Source organism: Danio aesculapii, chromosome 10, assembly GCF_903798145.1.
Source record: "Danio aesculapii chromosome 10, fDanAes4.1, whole genome shotgun sequence".
Taxonomy (NCBI): domain Eukaryota; kingdom Metazoa; phylum Chordata; class Actinopteri; order Cypriniformes; family Danionidae; genus Danio; species Danio aesculapii.
This window is the reverse complement of record NC_079444.1, coordinates 11,593,561-11,618,273: the sequence shown is the minus strand read 5'-3', so window position 1 is coordinate 11,618,273 and position 24,713 is coordinate 11,593,561. Positions and strand designations below refer to the sequence as shown.

General features: G+C 38.1%; 2 protein-coding genes across 2 annotated transcripts in view; both read right to left on the bottom strand.

Annotated features, from left to right (window-relative positions):
* Positions 1-3,827: 3,827 nt before the first annotated feature.
* Positions 3,828-13,085, bottom strand: ptgdsa (prostaglandin D2 synthase a). The gene is made up of 6 exons (XM_056467104.1): positions 12,972-13,085; positions 8,082-8,221; positions 5,986-6,062; positions 5,791-5,901; positions 5,457-5,558; positions 3,828-4,028 (listed from the first exon to the last, which is right to left on the bottom strand). The coding sequence occupies exons 1-6, from the start codon at positions 13,053-13,055 to the stop codon at positions 4,000-4,002; spliced, it is 543 nt and encodes a 180-aa protein (XP_056323079.1). The 5' UTR covers positions 13,056-13,085; the 3' UTR covers positions 3,828-3,999.
* Positions 13,086-18,786: 5,701 nt separating this feature from the next.
* Positions 18,787-24,713, bottom strand: part of slc27a4 (solute carrier family 27 member 4) — a 31,632-nt gene continuing 25,705 nt past the window's right edge. Inside the window, exons 12-13 of the mRNA XM_056466428.1 lie at positions 20,710-20,856; positions 18,787-19,236 (exon numbers count right to left, since the gene is read on the bottom strand). Coding sequence (XP_056322403.1) covers positions 19,079-19,236; positions 20,710-20,856 — 305 coding nt within the window. The 3' untranslated portion in view covers positions 18,787-19,078. The remainder of the gene's footprint in view (positions 19,237-20,709; positions 20,857-24,713) is intronic.

Sequence of the window (24,713 nt, the reverse complement as noted above, 5' to 3'; positions counted from 1 at the left end):
GGAGGAGGGGGTTCCTCTTCGTGGTCAGGCTCTGTGGAGGGAAGAACAGGATCGTGATAGGGTTTCAGGAGTGATACGTGGAATGTAGGGTGAATACGGTAGTGAGAGGGTAATTGTAGTTTGTAGGTGACGGGGTTAACCTGTTCCACGATGGTGAAGGGACCAACAAATCGGGGACTTAACTTGCGAGAGGGCAGTCGCATGCGTATGTCCCGGGTGGATAGCCACACCTTTGTCCGGGTGTGTATCTGGGTTCTTCAGACCTTCTCCTATCGGCGGTTACCTTGCTTCGACGGACTGCCCTCTGCAGATGTTGATGAGCCTCGTCCCAGACTCTCTCGCTCTCCCGGAACCAGTGATCCACTGCGGGGACATCAGATGGTTCGCCATCCCAGGGAAAGAGCGGTGGTTGGAAGCCCAGGACGCACTGGAATGGCGTGAGTCCGGTGGAGGGTTGCCGCAGTGAATTTTGGGCATATTCTGCCCAGCCCAAATACTGGCTCCAGGAGTTCTGGTGACCACTGCAGAAGGTCCTCAGGAACCGTCCCACCTCCTGAATCTTCCTCTCTGTCTGCCCGTTGGTTTGGGGATGATATCCAGAAGAGAGGCTGACGGCCACACCTAGGAGCTTGAAGAAGGCTTTCCATAGACGTGAGATGAACTGTGGACCTCTGTCCGACACAATATCTTCTGGAATACCAAATGACCTGAAGACTTGATTAAAGATATTGTCGGCAGTTTCAAAGGCTGTGGGAAGACCTTTCAGAGGGATTAGTTTGACAAACTTTGAGAATCTATCTACTATGACTAGAATACAGGTATTACCTTCTGACGAAGGGAGGTCAGTGATAAAGTCCACTCCTAGGTGTGACCAGGGACGGTTCGGAATCGGCAAGGGATGGAGCTTTCCAGCGGGTAGATGACGTGGGCTCTTGGATTGGGCACAGTCCTTACAGCCCTGAACATATTGCCTCACATCCCTTGCCATGTTTGGCCACCAGAATCGTTGGGATACTAGCGAGAGAGTATTGTTGATCCCTGGATGTCCAGTGCCTAGCGAGGTATGTAAGGAGTGGATCAGATCTACCCGGTGTTCAGGTGGTATGAACTGCCGATGAGGAGGGCATCCCGGCGGAGCAGGAGCTTCCGGAGTGGCAACGACTGGAGGAGCGTTCCAGGTGATCGGACAAATGGAGATGTGTTCGGGAAGAATCTTCGTTGGGAGTTCTTCCCATCCATACGTATACCGGTTTGGTCAATGATGTATCCCAGGAAATGAATCGACTTCTGGTGGAATGAGCATTTCTCCGCTTTGAGGTAGAGGTGATGTTCTCTCAATGTGTGTAGGACCTCCGCAACGTGTTGGCGATGTTCGGCCTCACTCCGGGAGTAAATGAGGATGTCATCTATGTACACTATTACACAGTGGTGAAGAAACTCCCGGAGGACTTCATGAATGAAGTTTTGGAATACGGAGGGGGCGTTGACCAGACCGTAAGGCATGACCTCATATTCATAGTGGCCAGTAGGGGTCACGAATGCTGTCTTCCATTGGTCCCCCTCACGTATTCTTATCAGATTATACGCGCTGCGGAGGTCCAATTTAGTGAAGACTTTAGCTTCTCTGAGCTGTTCCAAAGCGGCTGGTACCAGAGGAAGGGGATATCGGTATTTTACTGTACCGTTATTTAGGACCCTGTAGTCGATGCATGGACGCAGCCCTCCGTCCTTCTTGGCCACAAAGAAGAAGCTTGAGGCGGCTGGTGATTTTGAGTGACGTATGTACCCCTGACTCAGAGCCTCCCTTATGTAATCTTCCATTGCCTGATTCTCTGGAAGCGAGAGCGGGTAGATCCTACCTCTTGGCAACTGGGCATCTGGAACTAGGTCGATCGCGCAGTCCCATGGCCGATGCGGCGGTAGCTGGGAAGCTCTCTTGGGGCAGAAGACATCATGAAAGGAGCTGTACTCCTTAGGAATGTGGATAGACTGCTTCTCAGGAGGGCTCTCGACCGATGTTGCAAACAAAGAAATGGGGTTCCGACCTTGAAGAGGGAGATTTGGAAAACAGGCAGGTGTACATCCAGATCCCCATTTCTTTATCTCTCCTGTGCCCCAAGAGATGATGGGATCGTGCTTCACCAGCCACGGGCGCCCTAGAATGATGTCCATATTTGCACCCTCCAGAACCAGAAATTGAATCCTCTCTTGATGTAACACCCCCACTTGAAGAAGGATGTCTTCGCATTGTCGATGGATACGGGTCGAAGATCGAGTGCACTGGGTTATCGGTTGTATCTGGTATATATGCGAGGACGCCTCAGTACGGAGGTGGAGTTGACGACAGAGGGATTGGGAGATGAAGTTCCCTGCTGACCCGGAGTCGATGAGGGCTGTGACAAGGAGAGAAATAGAGGCAGTAGTTATTTGTACGGTGGTAGTAAGTGGTTTACATTGTTCAATATTCGTACTGAATACACTCACTGAAGTCCGAATGGGACGAAGGGGACACTCCATACGGGTGTGTCCACTGACACCGCAGTATAGACACAGACCCCGGGTCAGCCTCCTCTGTCGTTCCGCTGATGTCAGTCTTCCAGACTCTATTATCATGGGTTCTGGTTCTGGAGAGGCTGTTGACTCAGGCGATTGGAGGAGTGCAGACGAGGGGGTGATGGTGTCCTGTTGATAGGAACGAAGACGATCGGAACATCGGAGAGAATGTTGGATGAATCTCTCCAGACCCATTGTATCATCTAATGTGGCCAGTTGGATTCGGAGAGTGGGTTCCAAGCCGAGCCGGTACGTGGTCAACAACGATCTCTCATTCCATCCACTTGCAGCTGCTAGAGTGCGAAACCGGAGAGCATATTCCTGTGTAGATAGAGTACCTTGCTTTAGATGATACAGCTGCTCTCCAGCGGCTACTTCCCCATCAGAACGTCCAAACACCTCTTTGAAATACTCCGTGAAGGTAGTGATGGAATTCATGACCGGCCCGGCTTGGTTCCAGATCGTCTCAGCCCATTTAAGTGCAGGTCCAGAGAGTAGAGATACGATGTAGGCGATCTTTGACTTATCTGTGGGATATAGAGAAGGTTGCATTTCGAATATGAGGGAACATTGTAACAGAAAACCATTGCACTCCCCCGCTCCGCCTGAGTAGGGCGCTGGTCGGGCCATGGGACTGGAAGGAAGGGCCGAAGAAGAAACTGTGGAGGCGGAAGTGCTCGGTGCTGGTGGTGCGTTGGAAAGTGGAGCTGGTGGCTGTAGAATCCGCTTCAACTGGTCCACCAGCTCTTGAAAGTGATCGGGGGTGCTCATGTTGTCGTCGTTATTGGTCCGGGCTTCTGTTATGAAGCGGACAGGAGACAGAGGTAAGGAAACGTTAGGGTGTTTATTGAATGACAACAAGGAGCACATGAAGGATAGCCAGGAGGATCAGGAATGATGTTGGGGTCTTCTCCTCCGTGGCTGGGTAACAGGAATACACGAGGATGGACAGCACACACCAGATACAGCTGACAGAGGATGACACAGACTTGGAAGGACTGGAAGACAGGACGATACGGGAGGACCAGGAAGACTAGGGAGGAATACAAAGAGAACAGGTAAGTAAATCGTTTGTTTAGCTGAGGATGACTACGCTGAGTGGTCGCTCAGTTGTCCGCTTTCGTCGAGACGAGCCCGGACAATGAGCGACTGGAGTGCTGTGCTTTTATCTGGTGCTCGTGAATGTGATGCAGCTGTGTGCTCATTAGAAGTCAGGTGATGGTGATCTTCGTGAGTGGGGATCGTGAGAGCCTGACCAATCCGTGACAATAGTTAAATATACATAACTAAGTCACAAACAAGCTTAAAAAAATTGAGATAAAATGATAGCAAAAAAGATAGTCAATACAAACTATTAATAACTGCTAAACTGAACCAATAGCTACTAGAAATGTCACGACTTATTTTTTAAATGTAAAAGGTTTGTGGGGTCTATGAAGCTCTTGCTTACTTGACTTCTTTAGGAGGACAGTTTCCTAAAAAGAAAAGAAACAAAAATGAGAAATTCAGTGAGAAGTTTGTTGAAAATGAAACAACTCTTACCATTAAACAAGCATTGAGATGTTTGTGAACACAATATAAAGGGATAGTTCACCCCTAAATCTCTATTTACTCAAGTGGTTCTAAGTCAGTTCTAAGTTCCAAATCCCCTGACACTTTAATAGTAAGGAGTAATTCATGAAAGAATTTTCATTTTTTGGTGAACACCTTTAAGTACTAGTCCTAATTCATTAGCTATTTTTTATTCTTTGTGAATGGCAGTACATTTTATAGGATAGTTCTTATTTATTGAATAATAGTTCTTATTATTAGAGACTCTTATTGGATAATAGTTCTTCTTATTTATTTTCTTTTCAGCTTAGTCCCTTTATTAATCTGGGGTCACCACAGTGGAATGAACCGCCAACTTATCCAGCATATGTTTTAGGCAGCGGAAGCCCTTCCTGCTGCAACTCATCACTGGGAAACATCCATACACACTCATTCACACACAAACACTACGGACAAATTAGCTTACCCAATTCACCTGTACCACATGTTTTTTTGGACTTGTGGGGGAAACCGGAGCACCCGGAGGAAACCCACGCGAACACGGAGAGAACATGCAGACTCTACACAGAAATGCCAACTGACCCAGCCGAGGCTTGAACCAGCGATCTTCTTGCTGTGAGGTGATCGTGCAACTCACTGCACCACTGTGCTGCCCCCTTGCTAAATAGTATTCGAAAATACCCTATTACCTTACTATTTCTGCTAGAAATTCAAAGTGCATATCCGCGCACACGCTATTGGCTAATATTACAATAGATTGTGCGTTAAACATAAAGGAACATGAGGTATAGCATGTCTCAAAGCTTGCATATATACACTTTTTCTTCACATAGTAGTAAAAGTAGGTGAATTGGTGAATCAATGTTAGTTTTTATTAGATACTTATTAAATTGATAGCTTAAATTGATGTGCTGGATAAGTTGGCGGTTCATTCTGCTGTGGCAACCCCAGATTAATAAAGGGACTAATCCGAAAAGAGAATGAATGAATAAATTGATAGCTATTTAATAGAAACTAGCTATTTATTAGCTAATAGTTCTTATTTATTAGACAATAGGATTTTTTAGCATCTAAAACTAGTCAAAATTCTTCTAATATATACTTATTGATATTTGATATCTCAATTACAGATCCCCAAGAAGTACAAGACCTTTTTAAGTATGAATAAGTCACTTATTTATACTATCTGCTGGTATTTTGAATAGAATTATTTAAACTAAACTAAAAATATTCTGCATAAGAAATTGTTTGCTTGAAATATGTGTCTTTCTTTGGTTTTATGCAGAGAGATTCAGACAGATGTAGCTAAGTGGTTCAGATAAAAGTAAAACAAATAGTTTTGACTGATTTACTGGCAGCTGGTGGAGTCAGTATGGACTCTTTGCAGAATCCTAGAGCTGTTGCATATGCTCTGAACTTCTCCATCAAATCAGCCCTCAACTTCTTAGCACGACCTAAAATCACATCATAGACAGAGCAAGCTCAGAAATAAAAAGAGTTTACTATAAAACACAGTTCAGAAATGCACTTGAGTACAATTTAATGAATCATTTGTTCAAGTGATTTGTTCAAAAGTGCTGATTCATCCAGTAATGAAAGTGGAGGCTTATGGATTGAGTTACTAAATCACTGATGTGAAGTGTGATACTCCATAATGGTGCACCCTTGTATTGTTTAGAATCTCACCATAAAGAGACACTTGTGTGTATTCCTTGTTCATCTTCTTGTGTTTGACGACCATGGCGTATTCGCTGTAGTTTGTGTCCACCACGGTAACATCTTTCATCCTTCTGTGACCTTCAAATTACAACAGAAACTGAACCGTATTATGTTTTCAGTGCGTTATTGTGGTATAATGTCTGCTATGTTCAGTGGACTCACGAGTGCTGTAGTAGTTAAATACGCCGGACACAGACGTCTTCTCATAAATGTAGATCTTTTGCTTACAACCAGATGAACTGCATATAAAAACACAAATGAAACAGCAATCACCATCATATATATGTCAGAATATAATATTTTAAAACGTATACTACGGGACTGACAAATGCATGATTCTGATTGGCTGATTAACATTCTAACGTGCATTTCAGATAAAACGCACAGCCAGGCAGTTCAATTTCATATCATCAATACGCTGAATGACAAAACATGTCAAAAACAAAAGGCTCTGTCTGAAATGTCTGAGAATCTAGTATAGTATGGTCTGAGGACACAATCCTGACCAATGTTTTGAAATGAAACATCTGAACAATCTGTGTTTACGTCATGCGTACTTGTGTACAAAACTAGAATATCACAAAAAACATTTCCAAATAAAGGACCGTTTCCATCCAATGAGGCAACGAGAACAAAATCGTCACATCCTGATAAACTGGCACCAAATATCAAAAAGAAAAACACTTTAGCACTTTAGCTAGTCACAATTATTTACACAATTAATACACAAGTATTAACAAACCATTTACAAACACTACTAGCTTAATAAACTACTTATTAGCTATTTATTAGTTAGTAAGGTAGAAGTTGGGTGTAGATTATTGGATTAGGAATGCAGATCATACTTTATAACTACTAATGAACTGTTAAAATCTTAATAATCTTCAGTATTAATAGTTAATAGCATGAATTGTGACCTAAACTAAAGTGTTACTGAAAATAAAATCAGCTATGGTAGGAGAAGCCACTGTTTACCTTTTTTTCATGTATTAAAAATGACTTGTGCCCTAAACATACCTGTCAACCCTCCCAAATTCTCCAGTATTTTACAGTTCTATCCCGTTGTCTTCCCGTAAAGGTATTTTCCCATATTTTTCCCGTATTTTTTATCTTTCTGTGAAGAGCCAATCCTCCTTTTATGCAACCCATATCGCCGAACCACCAGGGGCCGCCCCTTGCTCTTAAATGTGAATCTGTTCTGTGCTTTCATTTCATTTAGGCATGAAAACACTTTAAAATAAACATAAAAACGGCGCGATTCATTTCCTTTTCATTACAGGCGCCATTACCCCTATGCAGTCCTCAAAACAGTCAGTTCATGTACCGATGCATGACTGTTAGCTGATGTGCTCCATAGTGATAAATAAATCGCTATCACTGTTTCCCAAACTGATTCTGTACCTACGCGATTTGATAAGGAGCTCAAGCCAAGTGGACACTGGGTTTTGGGTGCGTGTTTGAACAGACATATACATGTCATAATAATAATAATAATTATAATTATAACAATAATAATGATAATAATAATAATAATAATAATAATAATAATAATAATAATAATAATGGCGGTTCATTGCTCTGTGGCGACCACAGATTAATAAAGGGACTAAGCTGAAAAGAAAATGAATAAATGAATAATAATAATAACAACATCTAGACATGCCGATCTTGTTGGGTTTTCTTTAAACACAACAAATTAGATGTCTGAAATGAGCATAAACAGTTAGGAAAGCAATCAAATGCTTTCATTATAGATCTGTGCATTTTTAAAGTCACACCTCTGTTATTTAATGTATACAGAATGTTTAAATTATACAGTGAAGACAAGATGAATGAGATTTGATAACTTGATTCAATTTCTTTATAATAGCTAATCATTTTAATGAGCTGAACTGTTCTGGTTCTGCTCTGCTAATTTATTTATATCCTTTGTAAGTAATAATAAAAACGTATAACTGACCGTTTAAGCAGTTTATTTACAATGAAACGGCTCCAGGTGAACATATTTAGGTTTTTTTTTGGGGGGGGGGGGGGGGGTTATTTTCACATCCCAATGTTGACAGGTATGGCCCTAAATGACCCTATCACCACCTCGGGTATGGATTATTTCAGAATAATTCAACAGCCCTGTCAATTATTCTCTATATAACGTATAAAAATACAATACGATGGCTAATAATACTTCTAAAAGACAAACTATGAGATACGAGGGTAGAATTGACACAAAATAGTTCAAGATGTGAATGAGACTCACTCACGTTAAACTCCACATGGTCATGTTGACGTTTCCATTGTCCTGTGGCTCCACTGTGCCCATAGAGATGGTGACTTTGCTTCTGTGTGGCACAAAACCTGGAGAATCGTAGGCCAGACCGACCCGATACCACCTCCCTGCAAACTGAACAAACACATCACAGCTTACAGCACACCGATGTCACATCTCAAGTCTTTACACGCGATTTGAGTCATTAGTCATTAGTCATTATGTATTGGCAAATTATTTTCTGTCCTTCTCCTTCACGGGTCCTTTTATGCGTTTTTATACATTCAGCTTCATTTAAAGCATAATTTTGCTGAGAATTAAAAATATCCCCAAAGTTAGACAACACAGTCATTTCAAGTCTTCATGTCACTGTAAAAAAATAAATCGAGACAGTTTATACTTATAATTTGGTAACAAGACTACATCAGTTTTGTTTTTGTATAGTTTTATTTTATTATTGTTACTTATTATTATTTTTGTTAGCCCAGATAGGACTAGATTATAATATTGTCTGAAAATAACTCTTTATTTAAAGTTTTGTACTTCCCTTTTAAAAGGCACCTATCATTCAGAATCAATCTTCGGAAGCTGTAATGTGCACACAAGCATATTAGAGTGGTAAAAACACGTTGAAGTCTTTTTAAATATATATACAATTTCCAAATCTCAGTGATTTTGTGCCAACAGCACCATGCATAGCAGTGTGGATTTCTCCACCCACTGACATTGATTAACAAGCACTTATGTCTCAGTACTTACACAATTTATCGTTTCCACAAGACAGGATTTGCAAAGAAACTGAGATTAAGGGCGTACTCACACTATGTACAGTTGCCTTGAACCATGCCAAAGCACGCTTGTCCCCCCTCCCCTCTGCCCCAACGGCCAGCACTCACATTGCATCCGACCCCGAGCACGCTTAAGTCATCGATGATGTGCTGGACAGTTTAACAGAAGAGAAGCTCTCTCGCTGAGCACAGTGGAGATGTCTTTAGTTATCTCTCTGTTATCCAGATGACCCTCAAGAAGACGTTTTAAAACGAATCGAAACAGTGCATGTTTATAATCAGGCAAAGACTGTAAAACCACTTTAAAAATCAATCTAAAATCATTCAGAATCACCAAAGCTGAAGTGTCAATACACAACTATAAACAAGGATGCTTCAATCACACAGCAAGAATTCCCTTTTTTTGGACGTTAAATTATGTTTATTTGTACAGAAAGATGATAAATCTCCATACAGTAGCTTATATACCTGTTTGGTGGGCATCCTGTCTCATTTGCCACACATAGATGATCAAAAACAGTGCGACATGTTAGATGCATTTGTGTGTGCTCACAGCAAATGTTGTAACAGCATTTGTGTGTGGCTCATTCATTGCTGCAGAAAGGCTGAATAAACTCCACAACAACTACATCAAATAACCATTGGGAAACGTCCTGGTTCAGTCTTACTTTGGTGTTTGTGACTGGACTCTAATTCACTTCTTAGGCCATGTCCACACGTACTTGGGTATATTTTACAAACAGGGTTTTCCTCACTTTTGGTTTAAAAAAAAAAAAAAAAATCTCTGTCCACATGTTGAACCAACAGGTGGCGATAATGGCACATTTATGCTGGGTTCACACCAAACGGCTAATTAAGTATTTGCAGGAGTAAATAGCATACAGGTCAATGCAAAAGTGAGAACAGAGGTGGATTACCGTTCCATGTGCAAACGACATGAAATATGTGATGAATTTGTGGAATTTTGCTTCATTTGCATCTTCCACATTTGGTGAAATGCTATTCGTGTGTGCTGTGTTTACCTGACATGCTTGATGAGTGGGCGGGTAGATCAGGCTCATTTGCATTTAAAGGCATGGGCACTTAGCAACTAAAATTCCATCTGATCTGATGAATATTTTGAGCTGAAACTTCACTCACACATTCTGCAGGCACTAAAGACGTATTGTACATCGTGTAAAAAAGGGCAAAATAGGGGCCCTTTAACTAAGCCCAAAGTATACTAGTTTATGTAAAAAAAGGCATAAGGTCCATGAACAGACCTTCTCAATGTGTCATTTTCATTTGGTGGTTCCATGTTATTATAGGCCTAAAAAAGGAATATCTCATCTCATCTCATTTTCATCCGCTTTTCTGGGGCTGGGTCACGGGAGCAGCAGTCTTAGAAGAGAACCCCTGACTTCCCTCTCCCCAGACACTTCCTCCAGCTCCTCCGGGGGGATCCCGAGGTGTTCCAAGGCCAGCCGAGAGACATAGTCCCTCCAGCGTGTCCTGGGTCTTCCCCGAGGCCTCCTCCTGGTGGGACATGCCTGGAAAACCTCTCTAGGTAAGCGTCCAGGAGGCATCTGAAACAGATGCCCGAGTCACCTCAGTTGACTTCTCTCAATGTGGAGGAGCAGCAGCTCTACTCCGAGCTCCTCCCGGGTGATCTATAAGGGTGAGCCCTGCCATCCTGACAAGAAAACTCATCTTCGGTCATGACCATAGGTGAGAGTAGGAACGTAGATTGACCGGTAAATCCAGAGCTTTGCCTTTCGGCTCAGCTAATTCTTTACCACAACGGACAGATACATCAACAGGCTCACCACCCGCAGGGGGAGCCATAAGGGGCCAGTGCTTTATGGAACGGGTGGTGGTCGAAGGTTAGGACCACGACAACACGATCGTCAGGCACAGAAACAAAATATATATATTTAAAAAGCTAAAATACCAAGATATCTACAAATTCTAAACTCTACTATAATATACAATTAAGCAACGCATACCCTCTAGTCAAAATAGAAGTTATCCAACTTAGATATTTTTGTTCTTCCAACATTAAACTGAATTTAATTTTGGATAAAATAAATAGTAAATTCATTGTGTTCTCATGCAGGACTTTTGATTAAACATGTAATACACATACGTGATGTCGCTGTTTTCACAAATGTCCTGTTTTGTGATAATAATCAATAATCAATAATGATATAATAAAAAATTGCACTTTAAACACTTTTTCAAAAGTTTTTTTTTTAAGATCAATATTCAATTGTTTAATTGATCAATATTTAATGAGTTTACACTAAGCTGATGATTGATTATAAAGCTTGTTTGGCATGCTGCCCCTTGAGAGATCCCTGAGCTCATAATATCCTCGAGCCCAGGGCTCCCTCCTATTGCGGGGAGGGGAGTTTGAGCTCAGGTAGATTTCGAAACTCCCCTGCTGTAGCTAATGAACAGATAGTGATTGCTCTTAAGAGAGAACTATTTACTAGGAGCATGTCTATGGTAACTTAAATTGCAAACATCGGCTGGCTTGGTAAGGACTAGAACCAGGTGCCACCCATCTAGATAAAGAGGAGGAGTAGAGGTGGAAGGGGGGATTCCTCAAAATGAAGATGGCTGTTATATGGAACTTAGGGTATTTATAGTAACTAAGGACTCATCTGATTGGTGAATCATGAGTTGGCTAATGAGTGACCAGCTGTGTTCAATCATAAGCACGTGCTCCTCTCAAAATTAGTTTATAAATAAACTTCACTTAATTATTCCCTTAGTTTAATATTATTGTTTAAATCCAACATGTGCTTATTAAACAGCATATCAGGAATTTACATTCACAAAGGCTTTAAAACACATCTAAAATTCTGTTTACATGGAAAAAAAAATCCATGAAAGTTCCTGAACTAACCCAGGTACAAACTGTAAATGCTCTGCTACCTCCTTTAAAAAGTTTGGGGAGAAGTAACCCGTTAGCCCAACTTCAGACACATACTAAGACTTTTATTACAGTACATCATAAAAGGGAATAACAGGACCCCTTTATAAAATGTCCCAACACCCAGAAATCAGGCATTTCTTGTTGCAACACTGAATGAGTGACCCTTGGCCTGAGCTCTGTTTGTCGGCTCTGTCTCTACTGTTAATGTAATCTCTGTCTGATGTCGTTCCCCCAAACGGTTATCTAGTCCATTACTACACTGTAAAAAATACTTGTTAGTTAACGGTTTTCATATTTTGTGATTCACAAGTGTTTTCCGTTTATTTACTATTGTGAATTGCATTATGGGACCTTAATCTCTGCTATGTTGACTTTTGAAGCTGATAATTCAACTGCAGTTTAACAAAGTGTCTTTTATTGACATTTTAGTAGTTTAAAATAAGTGCAGTCTAAAATTTCCATCAAAAAGTAGTTTTTTTTTCAGTCTCCTATGTTTATCTTGAGTTGTTTGACTATAATGACAGTTAAAAATATATTATTTGTCATAAAAGTGAAATTACTGTACAGGAGATTATATAGAAGTTTTCAGACGACATTTAGAAGCTTTGCATCATTGAAGAGGCTTTGAATAAGTCTGTAAAATAACAGAATATGTAACTGTACACTATTAAAATGTTAATAAAAGTCACTATTTTCCAACTTTTCAAGATTAAAAGTTGTAAGAATAAAGATCAAGGTCTCATAATGCTATTCTAAAATACGAATAATCAAGGAAAAACAAAAATAAAAACGTTGTATCTCATACTTTATGGGTATTTTTACAGTGTGTCATCTCAACACAAACTAACAGCGTGTCCATGTTAGTGTTTAAGCCACAAACATCTTTAAACTAATGTCATATGAAACACCATTCAGGAGTTTAAAGGGACAGTTCACCCAAAAATGTAAAATTTACTGATTTACTATCAGTTTCCAACATTCTTCAAAATATCTTCTTTTAGATTCAACAGATGACAGAAATAGTTTTAGTAAACACTGACAGATCTTTCACTTTTGGTAGAACTACCTCTTTAAATCAGACAAAATATATACTACCAGCACAACTACAGTCCGTTAAATAAAGACACCTGAAGGTCTTTTTATAAGAGCTATATTCTCCAAAAAATCATGTTCTTACCCTCTGAAGGTCAAAGTTTTTCTGCGGTTGGACATTGGCATGGACTTCTTTCAGGAGCATCAGCAAAAAGATGGTGATCTTCATGGCTATGTTGTATAGACCAACACAGCCAGGGATTGTGGACTACTCAGGGTCTGCCAGCCATGTCGGCTCCGCCTCCTCAGCAATCCAGCCAATCGCATGCAGGAACACATCTAACAGAGAGACCATTGAAGGTACTAAAACTATCCCAATTTCCAGCTCACAGTTTCTTGCTTGTACACAGTACACAAACAGTATTTGTTTAATTTAAGATGCAGTAAAGTGGAATGAAGAACACAGAATTAATAGATTTTTTATTTTATTTTTTATTAATATTGATTCATGGATACCATTGTTTTGAAAGAGCATGATTTACAGCTAGTCTTTAAGACAAGAGGACTTCAGTGTGACGCGGCACACCTCACACACCTCCTCTACATAAACACACACGCTCACACACACACACTCACACACACAGATTCCGTTCTCTCATCTACCCCTACATGTTGTTCCTGAGTACCGAACAGAAATAGACAAAACAAGAACTGCATTGATGATCAATCTTTTATGGAAGCTTGTTTATGCCATGGAGTAATAATAATAATAATAATAATAATAATAATAATAATAATAATAATAGAATACAGCTGACTGTGACATTTTAAATCTTACAGCTTTGATTATTTTCTTGTAATTAGACATTTTATCTTGCAACTTTGAGCAAAATGTGAGACATAAGCTCAGAATACACAGATTGCAAGATATAAACTGAATTTTGTCAGTTTATATTTCTGAATTATGACTCTCTCAGAATTGCGATTATCCCATCCTTAATATTTTCCCCCAGAAATGGCAAAATGTATATCTCACAGTTCAAATTTATATCCTCATCATTTCAAGAGATAATTAGCAAGCTTATATCTCACAATTGTGTGTAAAAAGTCAAAACAGAGATGTTTTTGCCTCAGAAATGCACATGTAAATGTAAAAAAATGTGAGATATAAACTCAGTCCGAAATAGAAACAAAAAAATTCTACATTTATATCTCAAAACTGATTTTTCCAGCAATTTTGAGTTAAAAACAATCCATTTAAGTTCAAAAACTAATCCTAATGAGTACTGTCAACTTAATCCATTTGAGTAAATGAAGCAATTTGAGCACAGTAAAACCCAATAAATGAAAAGAACTCAAACCAACAGAGTACTGTAAAACTCAATAATTTAAGGTAACTCAAACCATTTGAGTTAAAAAACTAATCTATATGAGTTCTGTGAACTTACTTTATTTAAGTTGAAGTAATGAGGTGTTTAATTAACTCAATATGTTCAACACAGAGTTCAAAACTCTTTTCAAATGAGTAGAATTAACTTTCAGTTAATTTTCAGTCAACTACACTGATTTCATTTGATAAAAATGACTGTTGGGTTTTACAGTGCTGTATATAAGTCTAAATTCACACTTGGGAAAAATATATCTGCAATTTTGAGAAGAAAAGTCAGAATCGCAAGATATAAACTCAATTCCAAATATATATTTTGCAACTGCAACTTTTGGTTGTTTATACAGTAGATCACAATTAGCATTTTGATTTAATTTTTTTTACTTTATAACCTGCGGCAAAAACTGGCTTCCATAGTCGTTTGTGAAAAATGACACATTGGTACAATTTAGAAACAAAATTATGTAGAAAAAAAATAAATAAAAAGAAAGCAGTTTCCTTTTCAACAAAACCCGACTTCATTGGCTTTGGTGCTCAGTAAAACAAGATAACTTGTGTTGGTTGAACATGGTCCTTTAAAGCTATTGAAAAAACAAATAACAAGAAGTAAAGTAAATAATTATGTTAAATATAAACATTTGAAATCCCTCATAAAATAACGATCAACAATAAACACGTTTCTGGAGGCAAATCAGCCGTTGTGAGCATGATCTGTGGAATGAGCACCACAACCTAGTGGACAGACATGAGAACAACATCGCGTTTACTGCACAAGATCACCTCAAGAAGAATCACACTTGCACACACACAAACAGATCTGTGGAAAGTTCACGTTCAGATTGAGAAACCGAAAAATGGAGTGTAATTGTTTTTTCATTGTGAAAAAAAAATACACAAAAATTAAAAACAAAATAAATAAACAAAATTATTCACAGCACTGGCTTTTGCTTTCAAACAGCTAATGCCTTTAAATGGAAAACCATATTAATAATGTCATTATAAATAAAATCCAGCAATCCATCTTAAAACAATGTGAAAAGTGTGTGTCTGCAAATGTGTGTCTTTGTTTAACACTTTAAATGGACGGTTTTTACTGAGTAAATGTGACATTGTTCATTACGGAGTGTACTGTTCCTTTAACTAAACAGATCATCAAGAGAGGCCTCTGCAAATGCTGTCATAGGACACAAACTCAAAAACGCACAATATCATCGCGAACAACAAAAAATGTCTGTAGAGCAGATTTCAGACATCACCTCATGTCTACAATAAATAACTCAGTGCATAAGATGTGTTTCCCTCTCTTTCAGATGGCCAGAATGAAAACAAGAAACGCCAACAAGCTTAACGGACAATCAAAGTTCAATCCACGACAAATTATTACACTTCATTTGTTTACAAAATAGCTTTACTTAAAAATCCAAGTGAGAAAGAAAAGGACGAACGATGAAATTAAAACCGGAAAAGGTGCTGATGGAAACAACTGCGTCTGATTGGCTGACTAACTAATGACATCACGGCTGTGCCCTTGGCTAGAAGTATCAGTTGACATCTAAATCACCTGTACAGGTGAATCTCACGTCATCCCAAAAGAAAAAAACGAAAATATTTTGAGTAAATAAGAAAAAACAAGTGCTTTTATTACATTGTTGTGCTGATAATGATGATGATAATTGTCTTTTTAACATGTATTCTGTAAAAACACATGTTATGTCATTATGCTAATGAGAAGAATTTAATGTTACGGTAATGAGAATGACGTTTCATTGTCATTACAGCAATGTGAATTAGATTTTCTGTCATTATGATAATTATGATAATGAGAATGTTCTTGTGATTACTGTATATTAGCCATTGTCATTTGGCTAATGAGATTTTTTGTTATGGTTGTGACTGATTTAATGTTGTTACGGTAATGAGAATGACGTTTTATTGTCATTACAGTAATGTGAATTAGATTTTCTGTCATTATGATGAGAATGTAATGTGATTATTGTATATTAGCTTTTGTCATTTGACTAATAAGATTTGTTTGTCATGGTAATGACCATGATTTAATATTGTTAAGGTAATGAAGATGAAATGTTATTGTCATTACAGTAATGTGAATTTGATTTTCTGTCATTATGATAATGAGAATGTTAATGTGATTATTGTATATTAGCTTTTGTCATTTGGCTAATAAGATTTTTTGTTGTGGTAATGACCATGATTTAATATTGTTAAGGTAATGAAGATGAAATGTTATTGTCATTACAGTAATGTGAATTAGATTTTCTGTCATTATGATAATTATGATAATGAGAATGTTCTTGTGATTACTGTATATTAGACATTGTCATTTGGCTAATGAGATTTTTTTTTTGTCGTGGTAATGACCATGATTTAATATTGTTAAGGTAATGAGGACGAAATGTTATTGTCAATACAGCAATGTGATTTAGATTTTATGTAATTATGATAATGAGAATGTTATTGTGATTATTGTATATTAGCCATGATATTTTTTTGTCATGGTAATGACAATGATTTAAATGTTGTTATGGTAATGAGAATGACATTTTATTGTCATTCCAGCAATGTGAATTAGATTTTCTGTCATTATGATAATGAGAACGTTATTAAGATTATTGTGTAAATAGAAGACTTCATTGTCATGTGGCTAACAAGATTTCTTTTGCCATAGTAATGACAATGATTTAACGCTGTTAATGAAATGTTATTGTCATTACAGCAATATGAATTAGATTTTCTTTCATTATGATGAGAATGTGATTGTGATTATTGTATATTAGCTATTGTCATTTGTCTAATGAGGATTTTTGGTCATGTAATGACAATGAGTTAATATTGTTAAGGTAATGAAAATGACATTTTATTGGCATTACAGCAATGTCAATTAGATTTTCTGTCATTATGATAATGAGAATATTATTGTGAATGTGTAAATAGAAGACTTTATTGTCAATTGGCTAAGAAGATTTTTGTCATGGTAATGACAATGATTTAATGTTAATGAGAATGGGTAATGAGAATTAGATTTTTGTCATTTATGAAAATCTGAATATTATTGTTATTATTATGTAAATACAGAACTTCACTTCAATTCGCTAATGAGACTATTTGTTACAGTAATGATAATAAAATTGTTATTTTATTGCGGTCACAAAGTAGATTTTTGCCATTATGGTAATGAAAATTATATATTATTGTCAGTACGCTGACATGAATTTGATTTTCTTCAGTTATTATGGTAATAAGTATAAGTTTTAGCCCTGCTAGATTGTCTAGCCTGAATTGGGCATAATGTGAATTAGTTTTTTCTCATTACCGCAATTTGAATGAGATATTTTTTGCATCACAGTAATGAGAATTTTGCACAGAAAAGTTCTCATTTTACTGAAAATAATGACAAAACAAAAACGCAAAATATACTTTTTTTTTTCTTTTGATGACATGCTCTTTGTAAGCCGTTAACACAGCTCTGTGTCTTCCTGCGTTTGAACCGTACGTTACTGTATAGCGGCCAAAACAGTGACTGAAGAAATTCAAGTGCTGTCACACAAAATCATCTCGCCACACGTGCACACACACACACACTTAAATACTTGCTACGATATAAATAAATAGTCAGCTGTCAGTGGGCAAGGGAGAACAGGAGGCTTGCAATAGAAGATCGAGCAAAATACACAGGAAACGGAAATGACGCCCATTGATGTAGTGCTAGACACTCTGGTCTGCATGATGGGACTTTTCATGGAAGCGAAGAACAAGCTAGGCCTAGAAAACAAGCTAGCCGTTTGAAGAGACATCCAGGGGTCAGTTAGTGTAATGGTACAGGACGAGGGCGATAACACTATGTAGTGACCTGACAATAAGGCACAGTGCTCTGTTTGCGTCGATCATTCATGCTGCTGAAAGAAAAAACTAGAACTCTGATGACAAATAGCCTATTATCGATTTCCCTTCATTCTCCGCTGCTTCTGTTTTTGTCCCAAATGGTGCCAAACGGGAGGATTTTCGCTCTTACGCACCATAGTATTACACTACTACCATTTGTACTCCATACAAAGTCAACTATAGTGACTCCGTGAGGTCCTCAACGAAAACATAACGCTCGTCACATCTAGTAAACCCTCCAAGCCCAGTCTGCACAATGTCGCACCTGTTCGGTATTGACATCCGAGAAAATGTCACGCTGATGCTGCACATCTGGAGGGTTAAAATGGACACGGTAGCAGTGCAATCATGGATGTATCGTCACAGCTCGTGGATGACTTGTAAATAGATGCGCTATTCTGCAACTTAAATATATTTGGTGCATGTTACACGAGTAAATAAACAGCATTTGATCAAGTCTCGGCGGCTGTCAAGTGCGCAGCCAGTATTGCACGTGGATCCATGGTTTTGGTCAGGGCTTGAGGGCGCATTCAAGATGGCAGTCGCTTGTCAAATCCATCAGTTTGAACAAGTGTCAGTCCCGAATCCTGCAGCCAGGCGCGCATTGTGCAGCTGAGGCAACGGGCGAGCTTTATCATTTCACTGAAGGGTGTTTGGTCCTTGTGCCCTTTCCTTGCTGTTTTTTGTTGTTGTTGTTGTATTCTTGTAAGCTAAATTGCTTAATTGTATTTTATTTTTTACAATTTTTTGTTTTCACGATGGCTGAATGCTTCTTCAGTCCTGTTTTGTAAGTGTGCTGTGAAAATGAATCGTCGGGGATCTGAATGTGTGGCCGGAATGCATTCCTGCGGCCCCTCACTGTGTTTGCTGAGGTATCGAGGGGCAGAGTTATGAGGACAGGGCGGGGTTTGAGGGCTGTTGAAGGCGGGGTTTTGAGGGAAAGGGGGTGGAGCTTGGCAGTAGTCTCATAATTTTTGCTTTCCTGAGACGATGTTGCGATGGAGCTCTGCATTCAGCTCCACATACTGTCCCTTAGTGCAGTCCAGGAAGCAGAGTTTGTCGGAAACGATGTTGGGGTCGAATCCATCCCGTCGCATATCTGTCTTCTGGAATTTAAAAGTTCCTGAAATAAAATAACAAATGACAAACAGTTAAAACAGCAAGCCTATACATAAAAAAATTAACTTCAGAATTACAATATCATTGGTTTTGGAGATATATATATACACAGTACCTAAAGAAAATCATCATACCCCTTTGAAATATTTAAATAATTACTTTATTGGTCATACAGCCTAAAATCAAATATATATTTATACGACTCTGATGGGCTGATAGCTGTGAGATATTAAAGTAATATCAGCACTCGTACAGCCTCTTCAACCTTATGTATTATTCCGCCCACACGAGTGGCAAGTAGAGGACTACAGTTTGACAAATATTGCTGCTGTTGGACAACATAATGTTCTTTTGTGGCTTATTTAAGCGAGAATGTAGTTGTTTAGATAACAACTATACGGTTTATTTATAAGGATAGTGCCTATTTTAAATATTCATAATTTCAAAGATTCAGCTTTGGCGGCCATCAGCCTGTCGTACTGAGCAGAGCAAAGATGGATGACATTCCGCTACAAGATGGCGACAGGGACTGCATAATAAATCCATAGGGGAGAAAAACAGCATTTTTCCAGCGAAGATAAGTGAGCTTCAAAGACGATCTCTCTGTTTTGTATTTTGTAGTGTTGTATTTACACCAAAGTAATCTGGTAGTGTTTGCTTTGCTCTGGCTTTTTCAGGGTTAATTGTTGTGATCTCCCGACTGCAACAGAGAAATACTGGGAAATCTCTGTAGACTGATGGCATTTCATGCCGTTTAGCCTTATAATCTTAAAATGTGAGCAAAATCACCTGCTTTGTCATCACTTTAGACATAAGAGCTAGTATTTGAGTTCTCATGTAAAGTGATGTTTGTGAAGTAGCAATGGTTTCTGCTATTCTTATGCTCAGCTGCAGAGGTATATGAACGTTGGATGAACGTAGTTCCTTTTACAAAAAGATTTTTTAGACTCTGTGTTTGATTTTCTTTTTTTATATACACGATTGGGGTATATAGTCACTGGTGGGACACTAAGACACTCAGCCTGCGGCCTCGAGCCAACATATACAATATATATTTGATTATATATATATATATATATATATATATATATATATATATATATATTTGATTATATATATATATATATATATATATATATATATATATATATATATATATATTTATTTACATATATATTTACATATATAAAATATATAAAATCATGGCCAATACAATTAAACATATACATTTTTTAATTCTAATAGTTGGATAATATATGTAAACAGCCTGCAATTACTGTAAACAGTAAACTCTGAAACAATAATTTCTAGTAGCATTAACAGATAATTCACTAGGATGAATCTTAGCCTGGTTGCTACAAAGAATAAATCATAGTAAGTTAATATTTCTTAATTTTGCTTACTTTCATCTGGGAGAGTTTGAGCATTCCAGCTTAATTTCTTATCCTGTATGCCCCAAAGATTTGTGAAATCTCACCTGTTTTGTCCACTTCTGGTAGGAAGCGCAGAAACACAGGCCGGGCATAGGGTGGCAAGGCCTTCTCCAGGTCCCTGCTAAACTTGGCCAGGTCGGTGTTGTTGTCTGGGTCTGCTATGGCTGCCATCCCTGCTTTCCCTTCAGCACCTGAGGACAAAACATCCATAAGCATCACACATGGGCAATCTTGGCTAATAACCTAAACCTCAACCGCATAAGGAAAGCCTATAGGCATGAAGAACCCTGAGCCCCTGTGGACTAAAATAACTTGAGTAAGGAGATCATGGCCTCGTCAGGTCGAGTGTCAGTGGGACAAGGACAGACATTTGTGAACAAAGGCTGATAGAGAGTATTGTACCTTACAACAGTCTATAGTCTTTGGCAATCTGTTCTATGGCATATTGTACAAGGTAAAACTATTGATTCTTTGGTCCTGATACACATTGAACTAAACATTAAAGGGGACCTCCTACAGTATGCCCCTTTTTACAAGATGTAAAATAAGTCTCTGATGCGTGGAAGTGTGAATGTCTGAACTGTGGATGTGAAATTTCAGCTCAAAATAGCCCACAAATAATTTGTCTTTGAAACTGCCCCTTTTTGTGTCATTTTGGGGACTGTTGCTTTAAATTCTGATGCTCTTTTTAAAAAAGGACAGAGCTACAAATGCATATGCATCAGCATAACGGCAGATTCAAACCAGGGTTATATTTATGAAAAAGTCAAAATATAATGGCTCTTAGAGATTATCTTCAGCAGGTACTGTGTGAAAACTCTAATGGCGGACGGCTGCTTCTCCCTCAGGGCTGTCTATGCTAATGAGAGAGAGATAGTCACCAATGGGTACAATGGAAAAATGTCAATCAAAGTGTTTCTGCAGACTGTTTTAATCAAGTGGGATTATAAAAAGTAGAATAATAATTAGAGGCTGGCTATATTCACACACTGTTGCCACAGAACAGTGTTTAAATCCCTTATAAAAGTGATTTTAACATAACAGGTCTACTTTAGGTAAAACTAGATGGAGGTATTTAGCAGTATACATTAAATTATTTCATCGCATATATGAATTTCATCCAGATGGAACTAGTGTTTTGGCAGTGTGATCCCGCTATTGTTTTAAACCCTGTGGGGCAGGATAAATTCTGTAGTGTGTCATTTTCAGATTTGTGTGAACACCTTATCTGTTTGTTTTGTGAAATGATGATGTCATCAGGCCACATCTCAACCCTTGTCGGACATTGCTGTCATGTGACAGCAACAACAATAATGGCAGACTACATGAGTGTTTGTGCTGCAGAAGCTACTGAGCATAACAGCTTTATTAAAAAGTATTCGCCATCTTCATCTCATGGTCTTTGTATTCATCGTGCAATCTTCTCTGCTTTTTGTGTATCTCAATGAGAGAATTACAGCACCACATACTGGTCAGGAATGTGAAAAGATTGCAAAGGGAAAATCACTGACTTTGTGTAGATTTAGCCTGACGCAGCATAATATTTGCCAATTATCCTGAATCTCTGTCATATTCCAAAAATCGTATCATTTTCTGTCAGCTTTTCTAGAATTCATGCAATCCTGTTTGTGTGTGTGTGTGTGTGTGTGTTTATGCTTACATCAAGAGTAAGAAAACCCTGATGATTTCAAAATCTGATGAAAACTGTTTTCTTGAGATGCTAGTTTATCAATTTGCACGTAGACCCTTAAATACACACACACACACACACACACACATTTATATGTTGTAGACCCGCAATTCTGCTGATGACATAGTTTTGAAGGTGATTGTATTTTTCATTCGGATGTCTCAAATAGACCGAGCTATATTCAGCCCTCTGCTGCCATTCCTTAATAGATCTAATGTAAGCAAAAACCAGAGCCAGGCCAGGAGGAGACTTTGTTTGACTCTGCATTCCCAGAATCCTTCAGGAGCTACCGCACTCAGCTTTGTTGCGATTAATTATCTTCCCCACACACTCGCTGGACATCCCAATGATCCATGAGACTTACAACTTAAAGGAATAGATCTCAGCAAAACGTAGTTTAAGACTCTAAAATACATCATTTCAACTTCAAATTTCCATGAGGAATATTGTTTGGAATAACACAAAATTCCTGACTGTGTTTATACTGAATTACTAGACTTTGCACAATTTTGTTGAACAATGGTAAACAATAATAAAATGGCACTTTAAATCTAGCAGATTCTTGAGTAATTGTAATGTTACCCCAAAACTAAAAAGAGCAGAGTAATTTTATTTAGCAAGACAAAGTTCAAATTATAAGCTACGTTCTAAAAATCACAAAATTGTGTAGGCACTACATTTGAATTAGTTTAACGTATTTTACAACCGTTAGAGAAGTACATTTGAAATAGCATTAATATAAGGACTACAAATGGAATCCAGATGTACTACATCTGCCGTATATCATTATCACATGACCAACCCACATTAATTGAGTCACTCCTCTCTAGGGCTGTGCGATTAATCGAAATCAAATCACAATCGCAATTTGAAACAGGTAATTTTTAAGAGCTGTTCCAGAATTGTTGCCACGGCTTACAAATTACTGAGCTGAAGCTTGACTACAAAATTAAAATCGCAAATCGCAATATGTCAAAAAATATTTTCCCCAAATCGCATAGCCCTACTTCTCTCACATTCATAAATTCTCTTGAGTGGCCTCATTTAATACACTGTAAAACCCAACAGTCAACTTTATCAAAAGACATGAGTGTAGCTAACTCAAAATGTACTGAAAGTTAATTCTACTCATTTGAAAAGAGTTTTGAACTCCGTGTTGAAGGTAATGAGTTAATTAAACACCTCATTACTTCAACTTAAATGGAGTAAGTTCACAGAACTCATATAGGTAAGTTTTTTTTTTAACTCATGGTTTGTAGCAATCGGTTTCCTCAAACGGTTTGAGTTACCTTAACTTGATGAGTTTTACAGTACACAGTTGGTTTGAGTTCTCTTCATTTATTGGGTTTTACTGTGCTCAAATTGCTTCATTTATTCAAATGGATTAAGTTCACAGAACTCATTAAGATTAGTTTTTGAGTTTGAGTTTTACAATGCAGTAAAGGGTCACTGCGCACTTTAGAATCTCCCTCTCTACGTATTTCACATACTATATTTCACATACTTTTTACTATACTATGAAGTATGCGACTATATTTAAGTTAAGTGTATGCTAGGATACAAGTACAGTACATAATGCAGTATAGCAGCGCAGCACAAGTGTACAAAAGTTTCTTTTGTTGAATATCATAACAAAAAAGTGTCAACAACATTTTTTCTAGGCATGCACCAAATTTTCGTCAAAGTAAAAATAGTTCAATACCCATAGAACTTTTTTTCCATGCATGAAGTGACTAAATCAACATGCAATATTGTTGATGAAAAATACACAAAAATGTAGCGACAAATTAAAACTTGACCAAATTCTCTATTTTTGTTTCTAACAAGTGTAGGCAAAATATCACAGACTACTGTACAAGATGTGCCGGATGCTATTAGCCAAAATCCCCCAATCAGAGCCTTTCCGTTAAAATGACAGGTCACACTTTATTTTGATGGTCCGTTTGTTGAATTTAAGTTACACTGCATCTACATGCCAACTAATTCTCATTAGAATATAAGTAGACTGTTAGGTTGTGGTAAGGGTTGGGGTGTACTCGGATGCAAGTTGACATGTACATGCAAAGTTTCTTATAGTCAGTTAAATGTCTGTTGAAGGACTGTTAAATGTCAGTATCAACAGATATTAAGCAGACAGTCTACTAATACTCAAATGGAGCATCAAAATAAAGTGTTACCAAAGAACATATTAACTTTACAAACATTTTCAACCATGTTTATGCTCTTAATAGAGGCCCAAGCCAGACACTTGAAAAAATGTATCTTGCATGTTCATATATTTCTAGCATCTATGTTGATAGTGGTGGGCAAAGCGAGGCTTCATAAAACACTGAAACAGTCGAAGCAAATGTGTCGATG

Excerpts from the sequence above, each read along its gene's own strand:
- ptgdsa (XM_056467104.1), bottom strand. The coding sequence starts at position 13,055 with ATGAAGATCACCATCTTTTTGCTGATGCTCCTGAAAGAAGTCCATGCC. Across the intron at positions 6,063-8,081 it reads ATGACCATGTGGAGTTTAAC|TTCATCTGGTTGTAAGCAAA; the intron begins GTGAGTGAGTCT and ends TTTTATATGCAG. Across the intron at positions 5,902-5,985 it reads ATTTAACTACTACAGCACTC|GTCACAGAAGGATGAAAGAT; the intron begins GTGAGTCCACTG and ends TGTAATTTGAAG.